A 24880-nucleotide genomic window follows, 5' to 3' on the forward strand; every position below is an offset into this window, starting at 1 on the left:
CGTGAGGTGGTATCTCAGTGTGGTTTTGATTTGTGTTTCCCTGATGATGAGTGATGTTGAGCATCGTTTTATGTGTCTGTAGGCCATCTGGATGTCCTCTTTGGAGAAGTGTCTGTTCATGTCTTCTGCCCATTTCTTCACTGGATTTAGAAGAAAAGTTTTAAAAGTGTATCGTGAACAATAATGTTAAATCATGGTCTCTGTATTTTTTTACTTAGTATTCTATGAAATTGCTTATTGTGTGCTCAAAAAAAATTATTTTTCTCCTCTGATTTAACTGTAGCATTTGAATTTGGGTTAAGAGATATAGTGAACTTAAAATAAGTCTAAATTTATTATTGTAGTAGAAATTTAAAGTACATTTTTTCCACTTTTCCAAAAGCATCACACAGGTTATTGAACTTTTAGATGAAATTCGCATCTGTGAACTTGCTCTCTCATGTGAAAAGATAAGTGAAGTTATTGTCAGAGATTGGTTGGTTTGCCTTGCAAAACAGAAAAATGGAACTTTAGCTCAAAAAGTAGAACCTAAAATCAACACAGATTTACAATTACATTCTCAAAAGAAAACTAGCACTGAAGACAAGATGTTTCAAGAGGATGACCATGGTAAGCTTCAATTTTATTTCATGTGTGTTTGCAGTAATAAATCGAGAATAGGCTCCTGGGTGTATGGACCAGTAATCACAGAGCTGTTTCTCAGGAGTTGGGTTTTTTTTCCCCTAGAGAAGATGAAAAATAATATTTCTTCTGTTAAATTAAAATCTCTAAGGGACAGAATAATGACTTTTCTTGCCTTTTATATAAAACTGATACCTTTGAGGAACTGAACTTCTTATAATATTCATATTTTCTATTAAGGAGGTTGGCTTATGAAATACTTTAAATATACTAAAGGATGTTTTTAATTTAGATCAGTGATTATTACTGAAGGGAATATGCAAATGGCTAATATTCCAAAAAGCAACTTCTGGACACTGCTAGAATTCCTCAGAGAACTAAATTTAGGTCCTTGTTATGTGTACACGTTATTTAGGCTTGAACAAGTTTTCAAATATCCATTGATTGATGATGATATATCGTCTTATCCATTTGGTTATAAAACCATATATAAGGTTATCATTTAATCCTTTTCAAATTGTTTTTGTAAGATAACTGGCAGAGTAGCTCCAAAACAAATGCTGAAAAAAAATGTCTGAGAGAAAAAACTTAAAGGGACAGTAATTTGTATTTTAACAGTTTTGTGAACAAATTATAACATATTTTATGTAGCTTATAATATATATTTTGTCTACAACAGAAGAATCACAGTCGGATTTTCCATATGGATCATTTCCTTATATCGCTAGACCTATACACTGGCAAACTGGTCATACAGGTGAGTGATGTTTCCAGGTCATACTAAATGGTGTTTTCTTCTAATTATTGTAATGACCTTACTTTTTTTCTCTCCTTAAATTAGCATTTCTTGTCAAGCTGAGGAAGTTTAAGCCACAACTTAACTGAAGTACCTCAGATGACAGTAACTGATTTGAAGATGGAAAAGCAACAAAATAGAACTTTATATTGCAAAACACTACTTTCATAGATTGAAATTTTTACCTATTACTATGATTTGTATAACTTTTACATATAATTTCAAAAATAACAAAAACTAATGGAAGATGTATAACATTTCAAAACTGTTTAAATGTCCCATTTTGACTCTGGTCGTGTAGTTTGACATTTTGTAGTTAATGATTCCAAGTTGGTTTAGTTGAGCCATTTCATTCTTCACTTCCTGTAAACCACTCCATAGATTTGTCTTTCTTCATAAAATTAGTTTTATTTTCTTTGTTTGATTGATGGTCATTGGCTACCAAAATAAAATATGCATTTTAAGATAAAATTTATGTATTTTTGTATTTTAATTACATATTAAAATTTTTTTAATGTTTTATTTATTTTTGAGAGAGAGAGAGAGAGAGAGACAGCACGAGCAGGGGAGGGTCATAGAGAGAGGGAGACACAGAATCCGAAGCAGGCTCCAGGCTCTGAGCTAGCTGTCAGCACAGAGCCCGACGCGGGGCTCGAACCCACGAACTGTGAGATCGTGACCAGAGCCAAAGTCAGATGCCTAACGACTGAGGCACCCAGGCGCCCCTAAGTACAAATTTAATGGCTTGTCTATATCTTAAAAAGTAACAAAGAAATCTGGGTTATAGTAAATAATAGGAGGAAAACTGATAAGAATGATATAACCATCTTAAAAAATATAACAAAAGATGTAACAATTCTTGACTCTTTTATCCTTCTCAGAATCATTGTAACTTGTTAAAAGAATATTGGAATTAATTAGGGGTTTATTATTCATAGACACTAGTTATTTAGCAATTACCAGGTACCGTACATTGTTTTAAGAACTTTATAATGTTTTTTTCATTTAATATATGTAGCTTATCTTTAAGGTTATCTATATTCTACAGATAAGCAAAAACTCAGAGTGGCCAGGATATTGTTTAGATATAGAAGTCTCACGGTTTCTAAAGGGTCGCGCCTGGGAGGATAAATGCCGCTAGACCTGGATTTACCCCTTCGGCTAGAGCTGTTTACAATAACATATACAGCTGGGGCCTTACAGGCTCTGCACTGACAGCATCTAGCCTGATGTGGGGCTCAAACTCACAAACTGGGGGATCATGATCTGAGCCAAAGTCGGTCATTCAACCGAGGATCTAACAGGCTCCATGCTGTTAGTGCAGAGCCGAACGCAGGGCTTGAACTCACCAACCATGAGATCTTGACCTGAGTTGAGATCTAGAGTCTGACTCTTAACCGACTAAGCCACACAGGAGCCCCTTGAGTACTTTTAAAATAAAAATAAAAATAATAGGACTTAAAAAAATAATAATAAAAATAAAATAAAAAAAATAAATAATATATACATACTAAATAACATTTTACATATTTTTCATTATTTGGAAATTTTTAACATCTCTGCATTTTTAGACTATAAAATTTAGACATTAAATAATCACACAAATGGAAAATTATTATATGCTCCAAAGAAGTACAGAATACTATAATAGAGGTTTTGCTCTGGCCAAGTAATTCCCTGTGCAAGTGACAATTGAGCTGAGACCTGAATGGTAAGTACAAGTTAACGATAGCAGGGAAAATGAGAACAAAAAAGGCCAGGAGGCTGAGGCTGAAAAAAAAAAAACCCAAAAATATGTAGGGGTCAGACCATGCAGGATCCTGTAGACATCTTAAAAAGCTTATCTATCCTAAGAAAAATAGGGACTCATTGAAAGATTTAGTGAAGTGAGGGGTAACATGCTTAGATCTGTGTTTTAAAAAAAATCAATCATTGCATTTGGGGAACTGACTGAATCATATAAGCAGATTAGTCTTCTGATGTCATATTTCTTTATGGTAACTATCTAAACACTCATACAGTAATAATGGCTTTATACTTTTCATAACACTTCCAGATATATAGAAGCTCTGAAGTACCTTTTTAAGTTCTATCGTGGAATATTCCTTTTTCTTCTACCCTTCTGTTTAACCAGTAATGAAATTCTTCATGTATTGTTTTAAATGCAAGTTCTAATTGTACTACTTGGAGAAGAGGCTGGTTTAAGAGCAAAGAAAAGTTGTGCCTCTATTCCTATTTCATGTAGAATAATTGGTTTCTGTTCAGTACACTGCACTCAATTCAACTATAGATGTTGAATAAGACATCTTTAACAGTGTCTTCTAATATTAAGCTGAAATGAAAACCAAACTACATAAGCAAATAAGCATTTATTTATTTATATAGTTAAAGTCCAGCTTAAGCCCTTTCTCCATGTCTCCATTGAACATTAAGCATGTTTACAATCTTGCTTATGGGACAGATGTGTTCTTTTTTATTTTATTTTGTATCTTTAAAGTAAGCTCTTTACCCACTGTGGGGCTTGAACTCACAACTCTGAGATCAAGAGGCCCATGCTCCATTGACTGAGCCAGCCAGGTGGGCCTACAAATGTGTTCTTCTAAAGTTGACCTTTCTTAAATTCATGTCTGGCTCTCATCTATCATACTGTAAACTCCTACAGATTTGTAACTGACTCAGTTGTCTTTCTAGTAGATCCCATCTTTTCCACCCACTAATGGTCAATAAAAATGTACTGCTGTAAGCCTACATTTGATCGTCTATTGTTTTTATCTCTTGACTTGGTTGTTCTAGGGGGAAATTTAGGCATATAGCTCTTAGACTGTGGGAGACTTAGGAATTTGAACTCTGTACTTCAGAGGCAGTAGGGAACTCCTGAGGGTTCTCCGGTCATGTGAAAGGAGATTTTTTTTTTTTTTAATGTTCGTCTGTTAGTAGTGTCTATGAGTATTTGAAGGAGGGGAAAAAAACAATTGACTCAGAAAATTCACAGTAACACATGGTATACATTATGAGCTGATTGGTTGTAGTATACAACTATGAGGTAAGAGAAAGGGGGTAGATTTGTGAATAGTGTGAAGGGATATCCTAGTAAGCTGGTGATTCACTGGCTATAGAGAAAGTGAAGCTATATCTTTTCAAACTTTTATCTGCTAATCAGAAGCCCTTTCCCTTACTTTGCTGGGCAAAACAGGACTTAGTCTGTGCTCAGTTCCTCTAAAAAGCCTTCAACAAATCTCTCACCCTCCAGTCTTTTGTACTCCTAAATGTTGGTCATATAATTAGCATTGCCCTACTGCATCATGAGTTTATGAGCCCTGATTATGCCTTCATTAGGGACTAGGATTTTAAACCAGTATGGTTAGAACAGTTGTAGTGACTGAACTAAATAAGAATTTGTTTTTTGAGGAAAAACTACTTGGTTTCAGATTATATAACAGTTGTAGTAACCCATGCGTGTGTCTGTGATCCAGAAATAGGGTTTCGTATATTGCTCTTTTTCCTCAGGCTTCACTCTAAAATCTGAAGAGTCCTCTGCATCTTCATATTTCAGAGGAATTAAACTAGGTGTCACAAGGCTTAAAAAAGCATAAGGTAAACAGTGTCATTTAGTATAAAAATAGGCCATATATTCAGATAGAACCGGGTCCCATCTTGCTGTTTTTGTTGTTGCTGTTGTTTTACAACAGTGCCTTTTCTGAGTTTTTTTTCATCACTAAAAATCAGCAGCTGCTGAGGCAGTAAGAGACTGAGTAACATTGTTACCCTTGAATGCCCCCACACCCCGACTTAGCACACTCCCAGTTAAGCCTATGAAAGGAAAATGAATGTTTATGTTTCCTGGTCAAATGTATGTCTGATTAATAATTTTTCTTTACATTGCCTACCCCCCGTCATCCTAAAACAAAAGCTTTTACATTTAACTTTAATATTCGGAATAAAACAGTAATGAGCAAATACCTGTTCCTTCCTGTGTAAGATCTGTATATATCCTAAACCAGGGCTTCAGGACTTTCCTTCAGGGGAAGGACGGGAGCACAGTTCCATTTACAACTCCCTTAAGTCAAGTGCTCCACTTTTCACCCACCGTCTGTCAAAGTCGTGCTTTTATTTTCTCAAAGCAAACGAACTGACAGAGCCCCTTCCTCCCTGGGTGCACTGTGATTTCCCGTTGAGATATCAAAGCCTAAAATATAGTGTTACTACTCTTTTTGTTTTTAATGTTTATTTTTGAGAGAGAGAGGGAGAGAGTGGGAGAGTGGGAGAGAAAGAGAGAATGAGTGGGGGAGGGGCAGAGAGAGGGGAAGACACAGAATCCAAAGCAGGCTCCAGGCTCTTAGCTGTCAGCATAGAGCCCAAACCAGGGCTCCAACCCATGAACTGTGAGATCATGACCTGAGCCCAAATCAGACCATAACCAGCCGAGTCACCCAGGCACCCCATAGAGTATTATTACTCTTGATATCTACAGGGACTAGCCTGAGTAAACCATAACTGCTTGTGTTCTGCTTTCTATAAACATCTGTTCAAATTGTGGTTGGAATTCTCTCCCAATTCACTCCATACAACCTTTCATCTGGGACTGGTTCTTAATGCTTTCAAACTTGCTTAGTCTTTAGTTTGCTAAAGACTTCTGTGGCAGCTTATTTTCACCACCAAAGGGAAGATTTCATTAAAGGGGGCAGTAGAGCATAATAGTTAAGAATTCAGGCTGTAGACTAGAGGTAGACAGACCTGGGTTCAAATGTCGCTCCACTTTGGGCAAATGATTTAACCTCTCTAAGTCTCAGTTTCCTTATCTGCAAAGTAGAGATAATAGTATTTATCATAGAGTTGGCTGTGGACATTGCAATTATCAATGCAAAATGTTTAACATATTGCCTGGAACATTTTAAACATCTAGTAAATCTTACCTATTACAAGGATCAAAAAGTGTAGATAAAAGTTGCTGGGATTGAAGGAGAGATTTTAAAAAGCAGTTCTTATTTTATAATTTAGCCTATGGTAGATTCAGCAAAAATAAATATGTGATATTCTGAAATAATGGAGGTTTCAGTATAGAATTTAGGAAGAACCATAAAAAAATCTGTCAGTCCTATCTTAGATGGATGAATATCTAGAAGAAAGGCTTTATAAGAAGTAAAAAGGATCACCACTAGGAGTAGAATATTATTCTGGCTCAGTTTCTTTCTTTTCTTTTTAAAAATTGTTAATGTTTATTTTACTTTTGAGAGCGAGAGAGAGAGACAGAGCATGAGCAAGTGAAGGGTGGAGACAGAGGGAGACACAGAATCTGTAACAGGCTACAGGCTCCAAGCTGTCAGCACAGAGCCCAACAACGCAGGGCTTGAACTCATGGACCTCAAGATCATGACCTGAGCGTAAGTGGGACACCTAACCAATTGAGCCACTCAGGGACCCCTCTGGCTTGGTTTCAAATTGAGAAATGCCAGAAATACTCTACCTTTATAAACAATTTGAATGAAAATTATGGTGTGGTTGACTAAAAGTATTTCCAGTTCATTTGATTATTTCCTACTTAAGATATCATTGTGCATGGGGCTCCTGGGTGGCTCAGTCAGTTAAGCATCCAACTTTGGCTCAGGTCATGATCTCACAGTCTGTGGGTTCGAGCCCCATGTCAGGCTCTGTACTGACAGCTCAGAGCCTGGAGCCTGCTTCAGATTCTGTGTCTCCCTCTTTCTCTGCCCTTCCCTGGCTCACTCTGTCTCTCTCTCTCTTAAAATAAAATAAAGACATGAAAAAAAATACCATGCAAAAAGCCATTTAAATACCAATAAAAATGAAATGTGCAAATAAATTATACTTATACCATGTCATGATTAAAAATCAGGTTTTCAAAGACTAATGACATGGGGAAGTGCTTTTGGTTAGTAAAGAAAAAGCAGGCCTAGATAGAGTATGTTTCTAATTTTCTTTTTAGGAGATAGAAAAGTGTATAGTATTACAAAGCTATAGTAATCAAAACTATGATTTTCACATAAAACTGACAAATGGAGAAATGGAATGGCATAGAGAGCCCAGAAATAAACCCACACATATACTGTCAATTAATTTATTCCAAGAAGTAGAAACAGATAGTCTCTTCAATAAATGATGTTGGAAAAACTGGACAGTCATGTGTAAAAGAAATGAAGACCACTATCTTATACCATGCACAAAAATCAACTCAAAATAGGTTGAAGAGTTGAATGTAAGGCCTGAAACCATAAAACTAGAACAATGGGAGGATATTCATCTTGCCAATGGTTTTTGGATTTGACACCAAAAGCAAAGGTAACAAAGCAAAAATAAACAGTGGAATTACATGAAATTAGGAAGCTTCTGTGTAGCAAAGAAAACCAGCAAAATGAAAAGGCAACCTGAAAGAATGAGAGAAAATATTTGCAAATTATATATATGATAAAGGGTTCATATCCAAAAAATATAAAGAACTCCTACAACTCAATAGAAAAATATCCAATTAAAACATGGACAGAGGAAATGAATTGACATTTTCCCAAAGGAGTCATACAAATAGCCAAGAGGTACACAAAAAGATGTTCAACATCAGCAATTGTTAGGGAAATGCAAAGTAAAACCACGATGAGATTTGTGATTAGTAATAAAGTATTTATGTTGTATGTAAAAAACCCGCACAAAACAACAATGATGTACACACACAGTGGAATGCCATTCAGCCATAAAAAAAGTAAGGAAATCCTGCCATCTGTGACAACGTGGATGACTTTGAGGACATTACATTAAGTGACATACTTTATACAGAAAAGGAAAATACTGAGTGATCTCACTTACATGTGGAATCTAAAAACAAAACTAAACCAAAAAAGAACGAGATGTAGAAAACAGATTAATGTTTTCGAGAAGTAGGGATGCAGGGTGGACAAATTGGTGAAGGTGATCGAAAAATACAAACTTCCAGTTATAAGATAAAGAAATCCTGGAATGCAATGAACAATAGGGTGACTGTAGTTCACAATACTGTGTTACATATTTGAAAGTTGCTAAGAGAGCATATCTTAAAAGTTCCAATCACAAAAAAATTAAACTATATGTGGTGGTGAATGTTAACCTATTGTAATCATTTTACAATATATCAAATCATTATATTGTATACCTAAAGTTAATAACAATACTTTATGTCAATTATATCTCAATTTTTAAAAATGTATAGAAGAAAGCCAGTAGTTAATCACTGATAAAGCTGGTAAGATTACAAGTAAGTTTATTTTCTTCTTGAAACTTTTGAATAAAACATTTCAGAGAAAATGCTTCAGGATCTTCAAATACTTTAAAATACTTGAGACCCATGGTGTGTTAGGTTTCAATTTAACATAAGTTACATTAAAAATCTTTTAACCCTGGTAAACTGTCACAAAAATACGGACATAAGACAAATAGTAACTGAAAAGGAGAAAACTTTCAATACTAATTTAACTCATAATGTTGTGGTACATAAGTTATTATGTACCCCTGCCTGTAAGAACTGACTGCAGGTCCATAAATGAGATTTGTTAATAATTTGCATAAATTTAATGCTGGCATACTATTAAATCGTACCTTGAGAACAGCTATAAGCTTGAGAAGGACTGACTACTCTGTCCATCGAGAACGAGTCGTGTGATTCCTGAGAATGTCTCTCCGTCACCTCTGCTGTCTCGCTGGATGAAGACGATGAAGACAACCCCAGTCTAACACATCTTCCTTTCTTACCACAGAGCGAACAATCCACTGGGGTGGCACTAGGTCCTCGGGGCAGTTGAACTTCGTCTCTGTTGTAGTTTCTAATAGCTCCACTGTGATGCACAGAGCGTTCCCGTTGCCATATATAATGGGTTGGGGCAATAGCCATAACCTGCGGTGGAAAGCTTCCTTTTTGAATTTTAATAGATTTGAAAAATTTGGTAGAATTAAGTACAAAAATTAAAACACAGCTATCTCTATAATTAGATCTAAAAATCTAAGTTACCTGACGTTTTTAAAAAAAAAGATATCTCCAGATAAGACAGCATTACCTATAAAGTGATTCACTGCTTGGAATAAGACAATAGTTGACAAAGTACTTATTTCAAATATGAAATAAGACTAAAGCAACCTTCCAGGTTTTTCAATTCTGAGTATTCTAAGTTTGGGATAGATAATACAGTTAGTCCAAAATGACACATCATTTTTTTTAAATTTTTTATTTATTTTTAATACAGAGAGAGAGCATGAGAGGGGGAGGGGCAGAGAGAGAAGGAGACACAGAACTGGAAGCAGGCTCCAGGCTCTGAGCTAGCTGTTAGCACAGAGCCTGATGCGGGGCTCGAACCCACGAACGTGAGATCTGACCTGAGCCAAAGTTGGAGGCTTAACCGACTGAGCCACCCAGGCGCCCCGACACATCATTTTTAACTTTGGAGTATACTGGGTTGAAAATAACATTGTGGAGGTTTCTAACTATGTATGTTGGGCTAATCTTAACTGGTTTGCAGTTGTAGCAAGGGAAATGGTAAATAAGAACATAGGTAAGTTATGTAATCTCTCTGTTTCTCAGTTTCCTTATCTGTAATATGAAGAGAATAATAGTGTCTATGTTAGAGGATTGTTGCAAGGATTAGATGAGGAATTAATTATAAAATACCTATGATTCTTCACTATGTGCTGGGCATTGTTCTCTAAGGTTAGATAAAATCCTGCCTTTGGCGTCTGGTTAGACCTATTTCCTTATCCTGACTCTGCCACTTGCTAGCTGTATGATACTGGGCAAACTACCTAAACTTTCTAAGGCTCAGTTTCTGTATATTTAAAATGGAGATACTATCTACCTCATAGAATTGTTCTGAGGGTTAGCAATGTGTAAAATCCTTATTCCTTAGTAAGCAGCTGGCAAATGATAGTCATATATAGGTACATTCCCAACATATGAAGGAATTGTGTGCGGACTCTTTAAAATTTTGCTTGGAAAGAAAGAAAGGCTTCTGGTATTGAAAATAAAAATCCTAGGAGCATCTATGTGGCTCAGTTGGTTAGGCATCCAACTCTTGATCTCGGCTTGGGTCATGATCTTTTAGTTTGTGAGATTAAGCTCCACATCAGGCTCTGCACTGATACTGTGGAGGACTGCTTGGATTTCTCTTTCCCTCTATCTCTACCTCTGCCCCACTTGCACACACACTCTCCTTCTCTCTTACAATAAATAAACTTAAAAATAAAATCTTAAAACCCCCAGATTAAAAGCAGTCTGCTTATTAAACAGGGTACCTGTGGACTCCCCCAAAATAATGGCTAAAGAATGCTGGCTATGCTAATTTCTTTAGGATTTTATAATCTACTTCTTAAATCCTTCAATAAAAGTTTTCAATAAACATGTAGCAGTTATATATTTTATTTTATTATTTTTTTAATGTTTTTTAAAATTTTTTTATGTCTTTTTTATTTATTTTTGAGAGACAGAGAGAGACAGCGCGAGCAGGGGAGGGTCAGAGAGAGAGAGGGAGACACAGAATCCGAAGCAGGCTCCAGGCTCTGAGCTAGCTGTCAGCACAGAGCCCGACGCGGGGCTCGAACCCAGGAACTGTGAGATCATGACCTGAGCAGAAGCCGGCCGCTTAACCGACTGAGCCACCCAGGCGCCCCTTATATATTTTATTTTAAAATTTTTTACCATGTTTACAATTGTTTTAAGTTTATTTATTTTGAGAGAGAAAAGAGAAGAGAGAGAGAGGGGGACAGAGAGAGAGAGAGAGAGAGAGAGCGAGCGAGAGAGAGAATGGGGAGGGGCAGAGATAAAGGGAAAGAGAGAATCCCACGAAGGCTCTGTATTGTCAGCACAAAGCCCTATGTGGGGTCCAAACCCATGAACTGTGAAATCATGACCTGAGCCGAAGTCAAGAGTCAGAAGCTTAACTGACTGAGCCACCCAGGCACCCCCCCAAGGCTTTATTTAAATTCTAGTTAACATATAGTGTAATATTGGTATCAGGAGTAGATTTTAGTGATTCATCACTTACATATAACACCCAATGCTCATCAAAAGTGCTCTCCTTAATACCCATTGCTCATTTAGCCCAAGCCCTATCTACTTCCCCTACATCAACTCTGTTCTCTATAGTTCTCTATAGTCTCTAATTGTTTGCCTCCTTTTTTTCCCTTCTATATTACATTTGTTTTGTTCCTTCTATTCCACATATAGGTGAAATAATATGGTATTTTTCTTTTTATGACTGACTTATTTAACTTAGTGTAATACACTATGGCTCCATCCATGTCGTTGCAAATGGCAAGGTTTCATTCTTTTTAATGGCTAATATTCCACTGTGTATATATACATTTTATCGATTCATCATTTGATGGACTGATTTGGGCTCTTTCCACTAATTCAGCTATTGTTGATAATGTTGCTATCACCACTGGGATGCATGTGTCCCTTCAAATCAGTATTTTTATATCCTTTGGGTAAATACCTAGTAGTGCAACTGCTAGGTCTTAGGGTAGTTCTATCTCTAACTTTTTGAAGAACCTCCATACTGTTTTCCAGAGTGGCTGCACCAATTTGCATTCCCACAAACAGTGTAACAGGGTTCCTTTTTCTCTGCATCCTCACCAACATCTGTTATTTCCTGTGTTGTTAATTTTAGTCATTCTGACAGGTGTGAGAATTTTAGTCATTCTGACAGGTGTGAGAATTTTAGTCATTCTGACAGGTGTGAGGTGGCAGGTATCTCATTGTGTGTGTGTGTGTGTGTGTGTGTGTGTGTGTGTGTGTGTGTGTGTGTTATTTCCCTTATGAGTGATGTGATGTTGAGCATCTTTTTATGTGTCTACTAGTCATCTGTATGTCTTCTTTGGAAAAATGTCTAGTCATGTCTTCTGCCCATTTCTTAACTGGATTATTTGTTTTGGGGGTGTTGGGTTTGATAAGTATAGATTTTGGAATGACAACCCTTTATCTGCTACATCATTTGCAAATATCTTCTCCCATTCCATAGGGTGCCTTTTAGTTTTGATGATTGTTTCCTTTGCTGTGTAGAAGATGTTTATCTTATGAAATCCAAACAGTTCATTTTTGCTTTTGTTTCCCTAGCCTCCAAAGACATGTCTAGTAAGAAGCTGCTACAACTGATGTCAAAGAGGTTGCTCCCTGTGTTCTCCTCTAGGATTTTGAGTTTCCTCTCATGTTTAAGTCTTTCATCCATTTCATTTTTTTTACGTATGGTGAAAGAAAGTGGTCCAGTTTCATTCTTCTGTATGTCACTATCCAGTTTTTCCAACACCATTTGTTGAAGAGACTTTTTAAAATGGGTATTCTTTCCTATTTTGTCTAAGATTAGTTGACCATATAGTTGTACATCCATTTCTGGGTTTTCTTTTCTGTTCCACTGATCTATGTGTCTGTTTTCATGTCAGCACCATATTGTCTTGATGACTAAAGCTTTGTAACATAGCTTGAAGTCAGAAATCATGATGCTTTCATTTTTGAGATTGCTTTGGCTATTCATGGTCTTTTGTGGTTCCATACAAATTTTAGGATTGTTTGTTCTAGCTCTGTGAAACATGCTCATAGTTTTGTTTTTGTTTTTTGAGAGAGAGACGGGGAGAGAGAGAGAGAGAGAGAGAATGAGCTGGGGAGAGGCAGTTATAGCGGGACAGAGAATCTGAAGCAGGCTCTCAGAAAGTGTAATGTGAGGCTGAAACTCATGAACTGCAAAATCATGACCTGAGCTGAAGTTGAACCCTAAACTGATTGAGCCACCTAGGGGTCCCTGCTGGCAGTATTTTGATAGGAACTGCATTAAATGTGTAGACTGCTTTGGGTAGTATAGACATTTTAACAATATTTGTTCTTCAATCCATGAGCATGGTATGTTTTTCCATTTCTTTTTGTTACCTTCAATTTTTTTTTTTACATTAGTGTTGTATAGTTTTCAAAGTATGGAAATTTTACCTCTTTGCTTAGGTTTATTCCTAGGTATCTTATGGTTTTTGGTGCAATTGTAAATGGAATTGATTCCCTGATTTCTCTGTCTGCTGCTTCATTATTAGTGTATAGAAATGCAACAGATTTCTGTACATTGATTTTTGTATCTGCAATTTTGCTGAATTCATGTATCAGTTCTAGCAATTTTTTTGGTTGAGTCTTTCAGGTTTTCTATTTAGAGTATCATGTTGTTTGCATATAGTGAAAGTTTGACTTCTGCCAATTTGGATGCCTTTTATTTATTTTTGGTATCTGATTGCTGAGGCTAGGACTTCCAGACCTTTGTTAAATAGCAGTGGTGAGAGTGGACATCCCATCTTATTCCTGATCGTAGAGGAAAAGATCTCATTTTCCCCATTAAGGATATTAGCTGTGGGTCTTTCATATTTGGCCTTTATGATGTTGAAGTATGATTCCTCTATCCCTAATTTTTAGAGGGTTTTCATCAAGAGTGGATACTATACTTTATCAAACGCTTTTCTGCATCATTTGAGAGGATCAAATGGTTTTTATCCTCTCTTCTGTAAATGTGGTGTATCACACTGATTGCTTTGTGAATATTGAACCATACTTGCAGCCTAAGAATAAATCCCACTTGATCATGGCGAATAATTCTTTTAATATACTGTTGGATTCAATTTGCTAGAATCTTGTTGAGAATTTTTACATTCATACTCATCAGGGATATTGGCCTGTAATTCTCCTTCTTGGTGAGGTCTTTGGTTTTGGAATCAAGGTAATGCTGGCTTCATAGAATGAAAGCCTTCCTTGCATTTCTGTTTTATTTTAACAGTTTGAAAATAATAGGTATTAACTCTTCTTAAATCTTTGATAAAATTCCCCTGGGAAGCCATCTGTTCCTGGAGTTTTTTTATTAGGAGACTTTTGCTTACTGATTCAATTTCTTTGCTGGTTATAGGACTGCTCAAATTTTCTATTTCTTCCTGCTGCAATTCTGGTAGTTTATATGTTTCTAAGAATTTATCCATTTCTTCCAAATTGCCCATTTTGCTGGCATATACTTTTTCATAATATTCTCTTACAATTGTATTTCTGTGGTGTTAATGGTGATCTCGCCTCTCTTATTCATGGTTTTATCTATTTGGCTCCTTTCTCTTTTCTTTTTGATAAGTCTGGGTAGGAGGTTATCAATTTTATTAATTCTTTCAAAGAACCAGCTCCTAGTTTCAGCGATCTGTTCTGGGTTTTTGTTTCTTTGTTTCTATATCATTTATTTCTGCTCTAATGTTTTTATTTGCCTTCTCCTGCTGGCTTTAGGCTTTATTTGCAGTTCCTTTTCTAACTCCTGTAGGTGTAGGTTAGGTTGTGTATTTGAGACTGTTCTTGCTTCTTGAGGTGGACCTGTATTTCTGCATACTTCCCTCTTATCACTGCTTTTGCTGCTTCTCAAAGGTTTTGGACTGTCATGTTTTTATTTTCATTACATTAGGTTTTAAAAAGAAGTAAATAGGGGCGCCTGAATGGCTTAGTTGGTTAAGTATGACCAGCTCAGGTCATGATCTCATGATTCATGGGTTCAAGCCCCACGTCAGGCTCTGTGCTGACAGCTCAGAGCCTGGAGCTTGCTTTGGATTTTGTGTCTCCCTCTCTTTCTGCCCCTCGCCTGCTCTTTCTCTCTCTCCCAAAAATAAACATTAAAAAAAATTTTTTTAAGTAGAAGTAAATAAAGGTATTGATTCTAACTATAAATATTTCTATAACAATGTAAAATTAGGTTCAGAGCAACCTAAAGGGAGGAAGTAGATTATCAGAATTTTTCCTTCCATATTTATATGTTTCATTCTCAACACTTTTACATCTTTATTTCCTATTTCTGGAAGGTCCTCTCCCTTTGTCTTAGTATTGCTTTTCCTTCAATGCTGAGCATAAGTCCCACCTTTTTAAAAACCTAGCTTTTAGATTGTACTGTTTTATTGTTAACCCTATATTAGGACTTTTAACATGTGTCTAATACTCAGATATATTTTTTTATGAGTGTAACCACTTTTTATGAGTGTAATCAATCCATGGAAGAACTCTTGGCAGGAAGAGTCTCTCAATCATCTATCAAATACCCTCCACACAATATTATGTAGTCATATATTTCTTAATATAGCTGCAAATAATTAGGAATTAGAGGCCACTGACATTATAAACTTTCAACAACATGATTTTTATAACAATTCTGTCACAAACTCTAGTGAGAAGAGCAGAGAAAACCAAAGGGCACATGATAAGTTTGGTAAACCACTTTCTATACCAAGCTAGGCATCGGTCTCTCCACATGCTAAGCCAGCTAGAAAAATGCATGCACACATATTTGTGTATTTTTGAATATATATTTGCACATATTTTATACACACAAATATAATTAGAATATTATTGTGATAACAGTGAATTAAAATGAAATTGTAAAAGGGTCAAGAAAACTGGATTTAGTTCTATGACCTTAGGCAAATTGTATAACTTTTTGGCCTACAAAGTGACTTTTGTATATGAGCAAAGAGGTCACTTACAGTCCTCAAATTCTGTGATTTATGAAAGTAACTCCTTTAAAGCATTGGTAGCACTTGATCTACTGGGAATGTTATCCTGGTTTTCGCCTTATCTTACTCTTCTGTCATTTTTAGTGATTTTATTGTTGTTCCTTTGACAGGTGTTACCAAATTTAATACTTGGACCTCTTTTTTCTCTATATATTCTACTGGTTATGATCTTAAGACATAGTATAGTATAGGTGTTAAAAAGAAAAAAGCCTTACTCTGGATGTGCCTGGGTGGCTCAATTGGTCAAGTATCTGGCTCTTGATTTCCGCTCAAGTCCTGATCTCATAGTTCGTGGGATCAAGCCCTGCCTTTGGCTCCACACTGACAGCACAGAGCCTACATGGGATTCTCTCTCTCTCCTCCTCTTTTTCTACCACTCCTCTACTGTCTCTCTCTCAAAATAAATAAACTTAAAACAAACAAACACACATTGACTCTGGAATCAGACTGCCTAGGTTTGAATACTGATGTGCTGCTTGACTAACTGTGTGCCCTTAGAGAAATCCTTTATCCTCTCTGTGCCTCAATTTCCTTTCCTGGGATCATCTAGCTAGCTGTAAGAACTGTTATGAGAGTTAACACATATGCAGTACTTAGAACATTGCCTGACAAGTACCCAAAAAGTACTAACATTACTTTCACCTTGGATCTCTTATCTACTCTACCAAGCTTTAAACATCACTTATATGACTCCTACTTTACTCACACCTGTTGACCATTCACTTAATTATTCAAGTATCACCTTAAATTCATATGTGTGATACAAAATTCTTTATTTTCCCAATAAACCAGTTTGTTTCTTTAGCAAATTCCCTATTTCCATTATGGAATCCATTATTCTTTTCATTCTACAGATTTGAAACCCTGAAAGCAGACTCTCGCATATACTCTATATCCAACTGGTCACCAAGTCATGACAATCCTAATTTCATAACATTGATTTTTCTTTAGCATCACTATCTTCAGCACTAGGTTTACACCTTCCTTCCTGACCTATACCAAGTTTAGCAGCTTCCAGTACCTTCCCTATATTGGGTCTCTGTTGCATATGGTCATAGGACTATTTTGTTCAAAACTCTATTTATATCACATCTCTGCTAAGTTCTAATTTGGAATCAAGTAGTAGCCGACAGACAAATCAGCTATGATGTTACTGTGCCATTTAGGTCAGAGTACATAACAGGACAGAGAAAATGTTCCTCTAGATAAAATTGCTACTATGACACATAAAGGCACTGGATTGGAGTCTAACTCTTTCTCATCAGATTGGCACATTCCATTATCTGTGACCCAATTTAGAAATTCAGCTATCATCAGCCTAAATAAATTCCACCTCAGAGGAGCTGATATCCAAAAAAGTAAACTAACTGTAAATAAGAAGAGTCATATGAGTAAGGAAATAGTCTCTACTTAGGGTTCTGGAGAAGCCCTATATATGTTTTTCAATTTAATCATACCTCATCTCTTCCAAAAAAGGATTTGAGGCAGCTGACAAAAAGAGCAAATAAATTTTTCATTAAACTAGTACCCAAAAGGGAAAATTTAAAGAGAGAAAATAGACTTGCCAGTAGTAACAAGTAATAGAACTGAGGTAGGTAGAGATAAAACTTGGCTCTTAGCTTCTTTGCAGGAACTAAGGTTAAAAAAAGGAGACAAATTACAAAATACATATTATCTGAAAGGAGAGCATTAAGTTGACAGTGGTATATATGTGAAAAGTGCCAAGTTTCAGTACTAGCTGGCCCTACCACTTATTAAATAAATGAACATGGACAAGTTACAACCTTTCTAAGCCCCAGTTACTTCATCAGAAAAATGGACAGAATACTTATGCCATGTAACTGCTGAGATAAAATCACATAATAGATATATTGTGCTTTTCAAATTAACCAGTATGAGCAGTGGAAACTAGATGTCAGAGAAAATAGAGCACCAGGAAGTCATTAGATGAGAAACCATGTTCTGGATTTACCATTTAATTGATGTATGATCTTGAGTAAAATTCAAAACTCCTTGGTCATCAATTCCATCAGATATAAAATGAGAATGCTACAACCCTTCTAGGTATTTTTTTTGAGGATAAGAAGATAATCTATATATGAAAATATTTAAGAATTTATAAAGCACAATGCAAATATAAAGTATTATTATAAGCCAGTTTGTAACTTGGGTTTACTTTAGGGTGAGATTCAAGAAATGATTTGGCAGTATGTCAATACCAGGCTGTCAATAAGAAATGTATAGAATACTTAGCTAAATTTCTAACAGCATGTCTTGCTACTTTAACGCATCAAACTTCAGGGCAAAGATGATATAACACTTTTTTATAACAAAATGCCATATCACTGAACTTGAGTGTCTCACTCACAAGGTAGCTATTGAATGAATAGTTAAGAGAACAAGATAAAGTCTAGGTAATTTCCTTTCCTATGTACCACAATGATGCAAATGTACCCGGCTGAAACAGCCGTAAAAAAGATGATCTATGTGCCCCTGTTGTAAGAGGCAGTGCTAAGTCAGCACATGAAGAAGTTTATAGTTTATTGTTTTTCTACTGCATCAGTAAGAAGCTATGAAAAAGACTCCGAAGCTTTAAATCCCATTCACTCTGTCAGCCAGCACTATTTACTGAGTACCTACTATGTGCCATGCACTGTTTTTGGCACTGGAGGTACAGTAAGAAAATAAAGACCATGCCTTCTTGGAATTTATATTCTAGTAGGGGGAAATAGACATTTTCAAGATAATTAAGAGAGTATGTTATGTGATGGTTAAGGGCTACCGAAAAAACTAGGAAAAGAAATAGAGGGACAGTGGGAAGTACTACTTGTTATTTCAGCAGCTTTATTGAGCTATAACTCAAAATACCACACAATTCACCAACTTATAGTGTACCATGGCTTTTAGTATATTCAGAGTTGCACAACCATTACCATAGTCAGTTTGAGAACATTTTCAGCACTCCATAAGAAAAGTAATCACACCCCATTTCTCCTTACTCTTAGCCTCTGGCAACAGCTAATCTGCTTTCTTTCTCTTTGGATTTGTCTATTTCAGACAGTTCATTTAATGTAATCATACAATATGTGATCCTTTGTGACTGGCTTCTTTCACTTAGCATAATGCTTTCAGGGTTCATCCATGTTGCAGCCTGTATCAGTATTTCATTCCTCTTAATTGCCAAGTAATGTATCACTGTATAGATATACTATATGGTTTATCCATGCATTCACTGATGGACATTTGGGTTTTAATTTTTTGACTATTATAAATAATGCTGCTCTGAATACTCATGAACAAGATACTGTGTGGACATACCTTTCCTTTCTTTTGTGTATATAACTAGGACTGGAACTGCTGGAAATGCTCTTAGCTGAGTGTACCATGGGGCTTAAAGTGTTTACTTTGGAAAAAATCAGAGTGTGTTCAAATAAGACCTACTATCACGTCCAAGGATGGCACAGGGGCACAAATTATCCACTCCTGATATGGAGACATAGTAATAAAAAAATAGCAATACAGGACTCTTTCAATGTTCTCTAATTGGAATGAGTTGTTTAAATCCTTCAATGAGGATCTATTAATTTGGGGGAGGGAAGACACACACTCAATTTTACATATTTTTCTACTGAATTTAATATTTTTCTTTCTAAGAGAGCTAGCAAGTGAGCAAGGGGCAGAGAGAGAGAAGGAGAGAGAGAGAGAATCCCAGGAGGTGCAGAGAAAGAAGGAGAGAGGGTATGGAGCCCAGAGCAGGGCTCGAGCTCACAAACCATGAGATCATGACCTGAGTTGAAGCTGGATGCTTAAATGACTAAGCCACCCAGGCACCCCTATTGAATTTAACCTTGAAAAAACTTGGCCTTGCTATTCAATCTTCTAAGTTATTTCTAAATCCTTTAATTTCCCTCCACATTCAACAATCCTCTTAATACACAATTATTTATACTTGCTAATACTTTCATCTCATTAATAAATATAATTAACAAGGTTAATTTTGGGCAGAGTTCTGTGACACACCTCCAAAGTCTTCCCTGAAGTTTGACACTAATCCATTAATTGGCTCTTTTGCCTATCATCATTTAACTGGATATAACTTCATTTCATTACAGCATTAACTAATTCACATTTACCAAACTTTACTACTACTGCCCTACAATAATCATTGCCTTCCATTTAATTTTCTACTTTAGAATATTTCTTTAGTTTGAAACATTAACTTTTTTCTTTATTGAAAACCTAAAACATTAGGTAAAATAACCCATTTCCTAATTTTTAGTGTTTTTCTGTTTGACTTAATAGAATCTGGCATCAAGAAACTTATGTACTATTCTATGTGAAAAGAGGTATGATTTTTAACATATTTATATTTATTTAAATTTTATGCTGTGTAGTTTGCATTTCAGTCTTGGGAACTTGAAATTTCACATACTTATAATTGATGGAAATTATTATTCACCTCCAAATGTTATTAACATATTTTGCAATCTGCACACTGTCCCTTCCCAATATATTGGTGATCTTTTAGACTAGAGGAACACACTGAAACAAAAATACTTACTATAGAAGTAGGCTGCTCTGAAAACAGAAATGACAATTTTTAATTATTGTGGTAAAAAATTAAAACAACATTGTAATATACAAGATGTATTCATGGTAACCATCAATGTTAATAGCCTACATTTACAGATACAAAAAATGGAATATTAGATTTAAAAGCAAGACAAGGGAAATTACATAAAGAGAAAACAGATCACATATATAAGGTTTTTAAAAATCTTACCTCCTCACAGCATCGCCTGCTTACAATCGCCCTAAAGTCAATTCTATCCCAGAGTTGGTCCCTTAACTTTAAGAAATTAGGGAATAATTTTCTCCAGTTTTTCCCTAAAGCCCATGGAAAAATTTCATATTTGGATTCTTCTTCATCTTCTTCAACTGTATTAGCCAGATACCTAACAAAAAAGACCAACAACTCAAAAAAGAAATAGGAAAAGGAAAGGAACAAGCAGTTCACACACACACACAAATATATATATAAATTACTTATAAACACATAAAGATGTTCAGCATTACTCATAAGTAAAGAAATCTAGACCCAAAATAGAAACACAATGAATTTTACCTTGTTGAGTTCTAGATATTTTGTTTATTTTTAAATGTTTATTTATTTTGAGAAAGGGAAGCAGAGAAAGAGAGGGAGAGAGAGAATCCCAAGCAGGCTCTACACACAGCATGGAGACCAACATGGGGCTTGATCCCACAACCATGAGATCATGACCTGAGCTGAAATCAAGAATCATAGCTTAACCAACTGAACAACCCAGGTGACACGAGTTCTGGATATTTTTGTATTCCTATAAATTTTGAACCTTGTTCCAGGATGCAGTTAAGTTACTTAGAAACAGTCTGATTCTTTCAGGCCTTGCTTTAATGATTTGTTAGGTGGGTCTGGAGCAATGTTCAGTCTGGGGCTAATTATTCCCTACTACTGAAGCAAGACATTCTTGAGTACTCTACTCAGTATTCTGTGAATTATGAGTTTTTTTCAGTCTGGCTGGTAGGAACAGGCAATATTTCCAGCTCTGAGTCAATGTTAGGCACTGTTCCGTCTAATCCTTTCCCCATGCCCGGGTAATTTCCTTATATACATATGGAAATCAGTATCCTCCTAAGTACTTGAGGGTGATCAGGCACACATGACCCATAATAAAAATAATCATCACTCAAAACTGACACATTAGAACTAACAGACATTATATTTACTCCAGTTGTTGAAAAAGAATAGGAGACACAAAGTGTTCTTCTAGAGATGAAAACTTCCTGTACAATGAAAAATATATGGAGTGGAATTAATAGACTAAATATTGCAGAAGAAAAGATTTGTGCACTGAAGACAGCAGTATAAACTATCCAAACTGAAACATATAGAAAAAAAGAAACAAAAATAATAGAGCATCAATGAGCTGTGAGACAACTTCAAGTAGTCTAATAAAGGTGAAACTGGAGTCCCCTAACAAAAGTTGGGTGGACAGAAAAAATATTTGAAGAAATAATGGCTGAAAATTTTTGAAATTTGATGGAAACTATAAACAAACAAAGAAGCTAGATGAACTCGAAAGCACAAATTATGAAGAAAATTATACCAATGCCCAACATAATCAAATTATTCAGAACAGGTGATAAAGAGAAAATCGTAAAAGCAGTCCAGACAAAAAATGAGACATGTTAAATAACATGGAAACAGAGATAAGGATAGAGATTTCCCACTGGAAACAATGAAAGCCCCATAGATAATTTTCCAAGAAAAACAGGCAACTTCCAATTTAAAAAAAAATGTAAAAGATATAAGGGAACAAAGTGTCATAAACAGCAACAGACCCTGAAGTCTGAAGATACTGAAATTAATAGACAAACACAAAAGAAATAAATGTCTTAAAAGCTTTAAGAGGGAAAGGCATATGATCCCAACTGGAAGGTCTGAGATGCTAGAAGGAACAGCAAGCAAAGATATACATATGTAAGTCTAAACATATGTTCAATGTATAAAACAACAATAATAATGTCTCAAAGTTTTTGGAGGGCTTCATGTAGAACTATAGAATTGCAAACCAAGAGAATGTAAGTTGAGAAAGGGGTGACTGGAGTTAAAATGCTTACAGCTCTTGACTAAAAATAACTGAGGTAGAGCTTGCTGGTTGGTGAACATGTGGAGATCAAGGGGTGCTGAGGGGTTATGGAAGCTCCATGCCTTTACCTCATACCCTGCCTATGCAAATCTTCCATCTGGCTGTTTCTGAGTTATATCCTTTTATAAGAAACCAGTAATCTAGTAAGTTACAAAAATAGGTAACTAGGATAACTGCTAAAAGGATATAGACTGCATAATATCCTAACAAGTAGAGGAATAAAAGGTATCAGGTATCAAAAAATAAAAATTTAGAAAGTCTCAGTCAAGCAGAAGATAAAAATGGAGTGGAAAGAAACAGAAAAAATGGGACATAAAGACAAGATAACAAGATAGTAAAGAAAAATTCAAATATATAACCAACAATATAGAATTTATTATTATTCAGTGAAAATGAATGAGCTATAGCTACACATATCAATATAAATGAATCTAAAATCATATTATAGAGCCACAGAAGGAAGTTATTGAAGAACAGTGCACATTACTCTTTTACATATAGCCAAAAACCAAATGATATATTATTTAGAGGGTTATATCCAAAGAAAATCAAGAAAATTACTACCTGTGGAAGGGAGGGGTCTCTAACTGAAAAATTGTGCACTGTGAGCTTCTGAGATTCTGGCAATGTTCTATTCTTGAGTTGAGACATGGGTACATGAATATTTGTTTTGCTTTTTCTTTAACATATCCATATATACATTCCATATACTGCTTTTGTAGATTTCTCACATTAGAAGATTTTAAAAGGCACAGAAGTGTATAGTACACTGCTATTCATATAATATATACACTTGTTCATGTATAGAAGATTATTTCTAAGCAGAATCACATGAAATGTTCATTTTTCTTGAAGAAGAATGCCAAGGTCCTAAGATACGAAGATTTACTTTTAATTGTATAGCCACTTTTGTCCTGTTAAAAAACTATATGCATATTCAATTTAGTTACATTAATATAAAGATAGCACCTACCTATTCCTTTATCTTCCCTTAAAATAACTATATATATTTTAATATTACCTTAATATAAAGGACCTCATTGTGAAAACCATTCAGTTATATGAATCAAATCATGTCCTCTGTGAAACTACATAATTACTTTAGTATCCTTGATAGTTCTTAGTAAAGTGTAGGCAGAAGCCAGAGATTGGTCCCTTTCATGCTTGTTGACCAAATAAAAGAGAGAATCTATAATGTACTGTGGTAATAGCTATGCTATTAGGACTACATTGTAATTCCGCTCCAGATTAACAATTTTTCAGGCTCAATGTGGTAAAAAAAAAATATCTGTATTGTATGCATGTAAGTTGTCTTCTAATTTGAAATAGATTTTCTTGGAGCAGAGGTCATTTCTTTTGTATAATAGTTAATTACGTTTATTCAAATAAAGAATTAAGAATAGTCATCCATTAAAGGATGGAAAAAAAGGGTTAGATACATGTTCCTTGCCTTTAAGCAGCCTATAGTCAAGTAGAAGAGGCAACTAAGTATGAAACAAATAACTGTACAAGAGAATATGGAATAATGACAATAAAAGTTCTGAGTGTGTGTGTGTATATGTGTGTATATATATATGTGTGTGTGTGTGTATACATATGTATATATATATGAATATATAGGAGGGAATATATATGTGTGTGTGTGTCTGTATATATATACATATACATATATATATACATATATATATATACACACACATGACTATATAGGAGGGAAAAGAACTTGAGTTAGAACTGTGGCTACCTGGGGCATCTGGATGAGTCAGTCAGTTAAGTACCTGATTCTTGATTTCAACTCAGGTCATGATCTCAGGAACCATGAGATGGAGCCCTGAGTTAAGCCCTGCATTGTACTTCATGCTGTCAGTGCAGAGCCTGCTTGGGATTCTCCCTCTCAAAATAAATAAACTAACTTAAAAAAAAAAGAACTGTGGTTGAGAAAATATTTACTGAGAATTACTGAGTCAGGCTATATAAAAAGTATGATTAGATATAAAATGTAAATTATAATCCATGTTATTTTTAACATGGAATTTATTATACCACATGCAATGCAAACTCACAGACTACTACATAGTGTAAGCTCACGCTGCTTTACTGGTAATAACATTACTAAAACATCAAACAAATCTAATTTCAGGCATCTGTAAGAATTAAAACTAAAGCTTCTTTTGGTTTTTAATTTTCAGGTATAAAACTACAAAATAGCTATTGTATCAATATAGAGGTATAATACTAGGGAGACAAG

At 35.3% G+C, this 24880-nt stretch overlaps 2 protein-coding genes across 6 annotated transcripts in view; one reads left to right on the forward strand and one right to left on the reverse strand.

Moving 5' to 3' along the window:
- TRMT61B (tRNA methyltransferase 61B) overlaps window positions 1-1832 on the forward strand; it is a 15661-nt gene extending 13829 nt beyond the window's left edge. Inside the window, exons 5-7 of the mRNA XM_029938023.1 lie at window positions 383-609; window positions 1301-1378; window positions 1463-1832. Coding sequence (XP_029793883.1) covers window positions 383-609; window positions 1301-1378; window positions 1463-1506 — 349 coding nt within the window. The 3' untranslated portion in view covers window positions 1507-1832. The remainder of the gene's footprint in view (window positions 1-382; window positions 610-1300; window positions 1379-1462) is intronic.
- SPDYA (speedy/RINGO cell cycle regulator family member A) overlaps window positions 602-24880 on the reverse strand; it is a 37692-nt gene continuing 13413 nt past the window's right edge. For 3 of the 5 annotated variants that reach the window (XM_029938026.1, XM_029938028.1, XM_029938027.1), the window contains exons 5-7: window positions 20727-20898; window positions 8999-9293; window positions 602-1855 (exon numbers count right to left, since the gene is read on the reverse strand). In XM_029938026.1, the coding sequence (XP_029793886.1) occupies window positions 1767-1855; window positions 8999-9293; window positions 20727-20898 (556 nt within the window). In that variant the 3' untranslated portion in view covers window positions 602-1766. Of the gene's footprint in view, window positions 1856-6151; window positions 6217-7745; window positions 7801-8998; window positions 9294-20726; window positions 20899-24880 lie in introns of all 5 variants that reach the window. The other 2 variants (XM_029938030.1, XM_029938029.1) reach the window with 2 other exon arrangements.

Source organism: Suricata suricatta, chromosome 4, assembly GCF_006229205.1.
Source record: "Suricata suricatta isolate VVHF042 chromosome 4, meerkat_22Aug2017_6uvM2_HiC, whole genome shotgun sequence".
NCBI lineage: Eukaryota > Metazoa > Chordata > Mammalia > Carnivora > Herpestidae > Suricata > Suricata suricatta.